The sequence below is a fragment of the Impatiens glandulifera genome, chromosome 3 (genome assembly GCF_907164915.1).
Source record: "Impatiens glandulifera chromosome 3, dImpGla2.1, whole genome shotgun sequence".
Classification (NCBI taxonomy): domain Eukaryota; kingdom Viridiplantae; phylum Streptophyta; class Magnoliopsida; order Ericales; family Balsaminaceae; genus Impatiens; species Impatiens glandulifera.
The window spans coordinates 48,407,613-48,416,897 of record NC_061864.1 but is presented as its reverse complement, the minus strand read 5'-3'; the positions used below and the strand labels follow the sequence as shown (position 1 = coordinate 48,416,897).

The 9,285-nt window shown below is 28.5% G+C and overlaps 2 protein-coding genes across 2 annotated transcripts; both read left to right on the top strand.

The window, feature by feature from the left end:
* Window positions 1–2,352: 2,352 nt before the first annotated feature.
* On the top strand, window positions 2,353–3,159 carry LOC124930308 (glutathione S-transferase T2-like). Its single transcript, XM_047470665.1, has 3 exons — window positions 2,353–2,598; window positions 2,673–2,768; window positions 2,851–3,159. The coding sequence occupies exons 1-3, from the start codon at window positions 2,353–2,355 to the stop codon at window positions 3,157–3,159; spliced, it is 651 nt and encodes a 216-aa protein (XP_047326621.1).
* A 1,312-nt stretch (window positions 3,160–4,471) lies between these two features.
* Window positions 4,472–4,942, top strand: LOC124930307. Its single transcript, XM_047470664.1, has one exon. It carries the CDS (start codon window positions 4,472–4,474, stop codon window positions 4,940–4,942), a length of 471 nt encoding a protein of 156 aa, XP_047326620.1.
* The last annotated feature ends 4,343 nt before the right edge of the window (window positions 4,943–9,285 follow it).

Sequence of the window (9,285 nt, the reverse complement as noted above, 5' to 3'; positions counted from 1 at the left end):
ACTAATAGGAGCCCACTACACACCTAAGACCGAGGAAAAGGAGCATGCTTGACATCCATCAGGACTAAGGAATTAGCACCTGATAGACACGCTACTGTTGTGCAACCGAAGGCATTAGCGTACATGATTTTCGATGGTGGACTGATGTTGTTGTTGTGGTGTCGACCAATGGACAACATAGTTTTTGACCTAGTCTTGCACCCGATATGAAGACCGATTGATAGATCAATCGAGCAACTGATTTTCATCCGGACTTCAGCCATGACCGAGCAACGACATGCCATCCAACCGATGGCGTATTTTTCGACGGTCCAATTTTTTATTTTATTTTTTATATTTCTGCATTTTAGACTTGATTTTATTTTTGTTGATATTTTTTTTTATTTTCTTAGATAGGTTTGTGGCTTGTTTGATCTTAGGTTAGAAAAAGTTTTAAAATACTAAAAATTGAACCTAGCCCTAACTTAGACTTAGGATTTTTTTATGAGTTCTCTTGAACTCAATTTTGTTTATAAATCGAAAAATCAAAATCTTTTAAATAGAGCCTCTATAATATTTGCTATTCACTTTAACAAGATTCCTAAAAATCAAATTAGACTTAAGCCAACTAAAATGTTGATCAATAATGTGCTTAGTCTTGATACTTTAAAAAACCCTTATTTGTGGGTTATTTTTTTAGGCCTAATGTCTTTGTCTATTTCCTTCATTGCCTTTTATCTCATGCAATCTTTAAAATGTAAAATGAAAAAATTCTAATATGTAAAGTGTAATAAGTTTAAAGAACGGCCAAAATTAATTAGTAAAGACTTTCTTGGCGTTGTGAGATATAGCGTCTAAAACTCTTTCCCACACGTAACCAAACGCCGAACTCACATCTCTTAATTTCTTAATTTTTAAAATTATGTGCAACTTTCTATTCGTGAGGTTAATTAATATTGAGAAATCTAAAGAAGTACTATGACGACTTCCCATTAAAAAACTTTCAAACTCTCATAGATTCTACGGAAAGGTAAGTTATAGAGTCAACTATAAAGTCTCGGTTTTAAAACTTTAAATTTTCAATAACTTTAAAATTAATTTCCTTCACATTACTTTTTTAAAATAAGCTTTTAACAGCATCCCAGATTTTCAAACTCGTCGATTTTAATTTTTTTTTAAATTGATCACTATTATCGTTGACGTTGTTGTTTGTTTCCTGAATATTAACAAAATAGAATCTTGTTAGTTCTCCAAACAAAACATAACATTTCTAACCAACAAAACATAACCTTGTTAGTTCTAAAAAGTGTCAAGTGTACCATTTTCGAGAGTAACATAACTTGTTTCCGACAAAGATTTGTGAAGATTCGGCGATTTACTAAGTTTGTTTTCGGCAAAGAAATTGTGAATGGTCGATCTAGAGAGATAAATCGTAAATCATAGTAAAATTATGAAATTTGAAGAGATTAAGAGTAATGATGTGAAACGATTATGGAAGATGAAGTGACGGGGAAAAAATAATTTGGGATACTAACAGAACGGAGAATGACGGAACAAGGAAAGGAACGGGTTGGGGCATGGGTTTCGGATTTTTTTAAACCCAACTTAGTTTTAATAATAAAATATTTAGAATCATTTTGATTGGTTGACAACAGGGCACGGAGAGGTCTTTTTTAGAACACTGAGTTTTAACTTCTCATATGGAGTGCGACTAATCCCCGCGGGTTAAGCACATAGCCCGCAAATCTAATCAACAAATTTAACCAGACTAACGGAACTCGTCAACTGACGAGCTCAAACTCAGGACCTCAAAGAGGCTGGTGGATACCTGGTATAAAGACATTTTTTTACTGTTAAACTAGAATAGGGAATGGTATTTGGAAATAGAATATCTGGACTGATAACTCCACTAGTGTTTCACTGTACTAATATATATATATATATAATTAATGAGGTCGTTAGTCGTGCTCTTATATATTTGAATTTTTTGTTAATAGAAAATTATTAACGATAAGGGCATTTGTAGCAGAATCCTTAAAATGTGTTCTATCTCTATTATGAAGATAAATAATATAAAAGTTGTAAAAAAATATTTTATCAAATTCCCTATCTTTATAATTTTTTAGGGATAATGAACAATGAATCTTTATATTTAGGGATTACTGTAGCATCCCTAAATAATAAAATAATATATTTCTCTTTCATGGCTAACCATTCCGCCATTTCTCTTTTCATTTCTAACAATCTCGCCATTGTTTTTCTCCGCCATTTTTTTTCCTTTTGTTGCTATTTTCCCTAGATCTCTCCCATTTTTCTTAGATCAATAATCTATTTTCTCCCATTTCTATCATGGATATTTCTCCAATTATACGAATGGTGGGAGGAGTAGATAATGAAGTGTATAATGAAACATTTCAATCTCAAACTAGTGGTGGTGATTATGATCAGTTTATGTCAACTTATGAGTTCAATGAGATGCAGACTCAAGATCAATACAAAAAGGCTCGAAGTAAGAACTTCTCTCCAGAAGAGGACCTTCTATTGGTTTCTACTTGGCTTAACACAAGTATTGATCCAATTCATGGAACGGATCAAACTAATAGTCAATACTGGAGCAAGGTAGGAGCATATTACAAGGAAGTCATAGAAAAGACTAAGTATGGGCAACGAACAGATAAATCTCTCATAAATAGATGGAACCAATCCAGCAAGCTGTAAACAAGTTTTGCGGCTATTACACACAGCGAGAAGGAAGACTCCGTAAATTTGGTGATACAGGCATAGACGTGGTATATTATTTTCTTTTTAACTTTATCTTGGTTAGTTTATATAGTGCAAATTGATGAACTAAGTTTGAGATTTATCTTTCAGCTTGAGGTTGCCAAGAAGATCTACCATGAGATTCAGAAAACTCAGTTTCGATTAGAAAACTGCTGGAATAAATTGAGATTTAATGCTAAATGGATAGAATACATGTGTCAAGGACCAACAAAAAGAAAAACATTTTCAAGTGACACAACTAATTTGAATGATGAAAAGAATACTAGTGCTGATTTTATTGATTTGGAGAGGCCCATTGGACAAAAGAAAACAAAAAAAGAAGCTAAGAGAGGGAAAGATAAATCAAGTAACATATCTGAATTTGATGCTGCTATTATCAAATGGACAAAGGAAAAATGAAGAACGAATGAATCAAAATGGAAATTGCTATTAGGTTCTTAAGGTGGTTGAGAAGTTATGAATAAATATTTAAGGGTTATAAATAAATTAAGTGGTTGAAGTGGTTGAGAAGTTGTTTGTTTTAATGAATATTAAAATATATATGAATAATAATTAAATGGTTGAGGTGGTTGAAAAGTTGGTTGTTTTAATGAATATTTAAATGATATATGGATAAGGATAAAGATAAAGAAACTGATGTAGAATAATTTATATTTTGATTCTTTAAAATATAGATATTATTATTTTATATTATTTTTAGGGATACAAAATAGGGAAGCTGATACAAATGCCCTAACACAACGATAATATGAATGTTAATTAATTTACGAATTATATTAATTTATATATTTATACACAAAATTATAAATATTAATCAAAATATTTAATTGATATAATGTTTAAAGTAATCTAATTCTATAATAAGACTAAAGGTTAAGAGTTTTATAAAAAAAAAATATAAGTTTTGAAATCATTTTTTTAACCAGTTTAAAGAATTTTATCCCTTATTAAAACAAACAAAAATTAAATAAAATTTAAAGAAAAATATAAAAATTAGTTTAATATTGAAAATATATATTGTATAAAAAATTAAATTAAAAAATTATATATTTTAATAAATAATAGTAATAAAAAAAAATTAATTTATATATATCAAATAATGTTTAATGAGAGACATTATGCATTCTCCTGTATTTGAATAACAGATTATGTATAGCAAAGTTCAAACTCAAGTCTTGTAAAAAAAATGTGCATATTTTTATGGGTGTCCGCTCAAATCCAAAAAAAAAATATATTGTTCTGTTCAATTAGAAATGAAATTAATGATTATGAGTCATGTGGGTAATGTTAACTCTCTCTTTTTTTTAATATTAAAGATTTATACATTTTGATACTTTTATCTAAATTAAGATTTTAATAAGATATTTTAAAAAATGTTAAAAAAATTGTTGCCCAAACTCAAATTCAATTTTGGCTTTTACAAACCTGGCCAATTATATAATTGTAGTGATTGAAGTGTATTAATTTGAATGAAAAAATATACACATGTAACAAAAGTAGGGAAAATGACTACAAATAGTCCATATCGACCAACCTACATTCCAATCTTCAAAAATGGGTCCACAAACTCCCATACCGACAAATCATCCCTATTCCATGAACCTTCCCTCGAACCCACATGGAAAATACAACTTCTTTTACCATTCCCAATTCCCACCCATCTTATAAATATTCCACAACCCTTTCATTTCATACACCCAAGGTCACAAATATGGAACAATACAGAAACCAGATCAGAAGATCTTCGGCGACAGAAGTCCGGTGCCGGAACCACCCCACCCACCGGCAGTCACCCGGAGTTTGTTCTCTTTGTCTTAGAGAAAAACTCCACCAAATATATACTACTACTACAACTTCCCGTGTTAAAACCGCTCCGGTGGAATCTAGCTCTTCGTCTTCTTCATCACTATCTTCTCTCTCTTCTTCTTGTTCTTCCATGGATGCATCTCCCATTCACCAATTATATCATGATCATAGCCATAAGAGATCATTCATGATGGAGAAGAGTCGATCCATGGCCGCCGTCGTGACGAGAGATGATCATGGAATGGTATTTTGGAAGAAGAGATCGAGTGGGTTTTGGTCCAATTTGGTTGGAACTAGATCAAGAAGCAAGAGGATTAATGAAAATGGTTTGATGCATGCAAAAAGTGCGAGAGAGAGGATCATCACAGCTAACTAGACTTCGATAGATCTATTTCGAATTGTTTCCAGAGTTCAAGTTTTGTGTTTGAGATCAATTCATTGAAAATTTGTAAAAGCTATAATTGAAAATACTATTTTTTTTACATATAAAATTGTTAAGATAACAATGATTGTGAAGTTTTAGACATTCTATATATTGTTTTTCTTGAATCATGGTAATAATGAATTTATTTTATATTTTTTAGTTAATTTATATGTTTTGGGGATTAAACAATATAATATAACTATTTTTTCTTAATCTATTTTAAATTTGATATAGTTTGGTATGATATAAAATATTTTTTATAAAAAAAAAATTATCATTAAATAAATTATATATAAAAAATTTATTAATAAATAATATAAAATAACATTTATAAAATAAAACAATTGATACTATGTATCAAATTGTATAAATAATTTACAAAAATAAAATTTTCAATGAAAAAGATTTGAATGTCACTCAAGAGACAAATTTATTTTAGATCTGATAATTGTGATTTCATTACTTTTAAGAGGGGGACGAATACAGACTTGAGACTCGAATGATATGAAAAAAAACAACTACCAGTTATTAAAAATATTATTCAAATCACAAAAATTCAATCCGATTAAATAAAATGTCGTATCGAACAAAATATAACACCAAATCAAATATGAGTGGTGCAAAGAGAAACAAGATACACTCCGATACTAAAAATTTATCGAAAGGTACAAAGGAAATATCTTCTAAACTTCTCAATTAGTTTTGTAGAAAAAAATGGAAAAATATTGATACTCATTGTTCTTTACAAATTCATTATGATATAGAAATCAAAAGGTCATTTTTTAAAAAAAAATCTTTCATATATATATATTTATTCAGACCAACATATGGAAATGCATATTTATTTTGTCAAAAAAATAATGTATAATTTGATTGCATAATTTTGATTATTTAAGATAATAATTGAATAAATAAAACTAAAATGTTAAAATAATTATATAAAAATTTATATTAATTACCTAAGAAATAATTAAATCAAACCAAGTAATTATGATCATTTACAAAGCTCACTTTGATTCCTAATTCCTAATTGAGTAAGTTTAGTGAATAAACAAAGTGATTGTTTGAATATTATGTTATTTAAATCATAGTTGTGAATAATTAAGTTGTAGCATTTTTTTTAAATCAATTAAACCCAAGAATAAATTGAATAAAAAAAAAATGAAAGTAGTGGTTTAGGTAGTGATAGGCTGTCCATACCGTACATTACAGTTGCTTCCAGTAAGAGAAGCTATAATTAAATAATTAGTTAGCAGTGGTGGTGTGGGTGTGAAGAAAATAAAATAAATATTAATCAATGTTTTTATTATATTAAAAGTCAAAATCAAACAAAACCCAAGGTGGCTCCACGACTTTTTGTTGTAATAATATATAAAAGAAAATGGTTGGAAAGTTGATATTTTAACAGCTGGCAAATGTTTATTAGTCAGTCAAGCTTATTTCCCGGAAAGAGGGAGGATTGAACTACATTACCAACTCGGAATTTTCCGGAAAATAGCTTTCGGCTCGGGCTTAGACTTTCTAAGTCAAACCGGTCCGTTCCGACCGGTTGCACATTAAACAACATCAAGAGCTGTTATATGGGATTTTTATTGATTTTTTAAAAAATAAATTATTTAATAAATTAATAGGTTATTTATCTTTTAATTAGTTAAATTATTATAATATAATTTTTATTTTAAATTTTATAAAAGTCAAAGAAGTATAATCTTTAATATAAATTGAGTATTTAAATGATTAAATGAACTAAAATGTGAATGAATTTGTTTTTAATAAATATTAGAAAGAATTCTAAGATCAAACGAAGCTCCAATTGTGTTTTTGTGTGTAAATTGATCTATGTTCACACTTTGTCTTTTTGTGTGTAAATTGATCTATGTTCACACTTAAGAAATATAATTTAAATTCATGGATAAAAATATAAACAAAATAAATTTAATAAAAAAATTATAATAATTTTAAAATATATATTTTATGTTTAAAATTCTTAATAAATCACAAATATTACATTAAAATAAAAAATAAAAAATAAAATTTTAATTCTACATTTTATTCACTTCGATAAAATAATTCATCTTGTGACCTTACACTTTCATTTTGATCAAATAAAAAATCTCAAATATTACCAATCCATTTTTTACCCTCACTTTAGTCCATCAATGCTCAATCGACCCTTCATCTCGTGACTTTAAAGCACACCGACTGATCAACCATCTCATTCCATATATATCTACCAATTAAAATAAGACTTCTCATCTCGTAAACAACTAATCTTCTTGCATATTTTAACCACCAATATTTTATTCATCCAATTGACCTCTCATCTCGTTATCATACTTTCACATCACTAATTAACCATCTCATTCCACATTTATCCATCCCAATTGACCTATCATCTCGTTATCTTACTTTCACTTCACTAATTAACTATCTCATTTCACATTTATTGACCAATTCACAATCAACCTCTCATCTCGAGACCTTACTTTCACTTCGTCAAACAACTCATCTCCTAACATATTTTATAATATACAACCCGAACTTTTTTATCCTTAACTTGGTTAACCACCCATCTCATTCCATATTTATCCACCGCAATAATCAACCTCTCATATGCGATCTTACACTTTCACTTCAGTCAAATAAATCACCTCCAACATCACTAATCTTTTTTACTCTTCACTTTGGTCACCAATCCCCAATCGACATCTTATCTCGTGACCCATCTCTTCACATATTTTACAATATACAACTTGACTTTTTATCATCACTTCTAGCAACTAACCATCTCATTCCACATTTATCCACACCTTAATCAACCTCTCATATTGTGTGACCTTAGACAATTTCATTTCGGTCAAATCAACCATCTTCACGTTACCAATCTATTTTACCCTCACTTTGACCCATCAATCCCCTGACCGACCTCTCATAACGTGACCTTATTTACTTCGATTAACCAACCATCTCATTCCACATTTTTATCCCAATAATCTCAATCAACCTTTCATATTAAGACTTTATTTTTATTTCGGTCAAACAATCCATCTCCACATTTATTTTACAATAAAAACCCGACTTACTTATCAATATCTTTTACCCTCACATTGACTCATCAATCCCCCAATTGACCTCTCATAGCGTGACCTTACTTACTTCAATTAACCAACCATCTCATTCCAGTTTTTTATCCCAATAATCTCAATTGACCTCTCATCCCGAGACTTTATTTTTATTTCGGTCAAACAATCCATCTCCACACATATTTTACAATAAAAACCTGACTTACTTATCCTCACTTTGACTGACCAGCCCATCTTATTTCATATTTATCCACCCTAATCGGACATCTCATACCATAACCTTAAACTTTCACTTTGATACAATACCAATCTCTTTTATCCTTACTTTGGCCCACTAATTCCCAATTGACCTCTCATCGAGTGACATACTATCATCATATTTTTATCCACCTCAATTGACCTCTAATATTGTGACCTTACACTTTCACTTCGGTCAAATCAACAAACAGTATCCTTTCATATCGTGAAAATGTCATTTAACCCAACCACCAATTTCATCGCATATTTTAACCATTCATCACAATCGACCTCTAATTTTCAGCGTAAATTTTAACCAATATTATTTGCATCCAACAATCTCCTTACTTTGATAAACCAACATTTCACATTTTAACCGTTATTTTTTTTAATAGTTTAAAAATTGTGCCTAACATGATTTGAACCATGGTCATTTTTATGTAGCATTAATCCTTCAACTACTAAACCACTTATGATTGTTAATTTATATTTATAATTTTGTGTATGTATATATAATTTGACTAACAATTAAAAAAAATACTTATATATATAATATTTGTATTTTTATTATTTTCATAAAATTAAATTAAATTTTTATTTTTAAAATTTATTAATTTTTTCATTAAGGTTTATTATTATTATTATTATTGATTTTTTTATTATTGTTTTAAAAAATTTTTGAATTATTAATTTTTTATTTACATTTATTATTAAAATAAAAAATAGTGTGTTAGTTTCTTTTATAATTAACTAAACTCTCTTTTACACTATGAAGGTTTATTATATATATATATATATTATTATTATTATTAATGTTGATTTTGTAATATTGTTTTAAATCAAATTTAAATTATTAATTTTATTTATTTAGATTTATTATTAAAACAAAGAAATGTGTTAATTTCTTTCCGAATTAACTAAACTCTCTTTTATATATATATATAATTTTCAGTAAACCAACCACCAATCTCAATT

Bases quoted from the DNA above. Each gene is read 5' to 3' on its own strand.
- LOC124930308 (XM_047470665.1), top strand. From the start codon at position 2,353: ATGGTGGGAGGAGTAGATAATGAAGTGTATAATGAAACATTTCAATCT. The intron at 2,599-2,672 runs GTAGGAGCATAT...TCTCATAAATAG, and splicing joins ATAGTCAATACTGGAGCAAG to ATGGAACCAATCCAGCAAGC. The intron at 2,769-2,850 runs GTATATTATTTT...TTTATCTTTCAG, and splicing joins GTGATACAGGCATAGACGTG to CTTGAGGTTGCCAAGAAGAT.
- LOC124930307 (XM_047470664.1), top strand. From the start codon at position 4,472: ATGGAACAATACAGAAACCAGATCAGAAGATCTTCGGCGACAGAAGTC.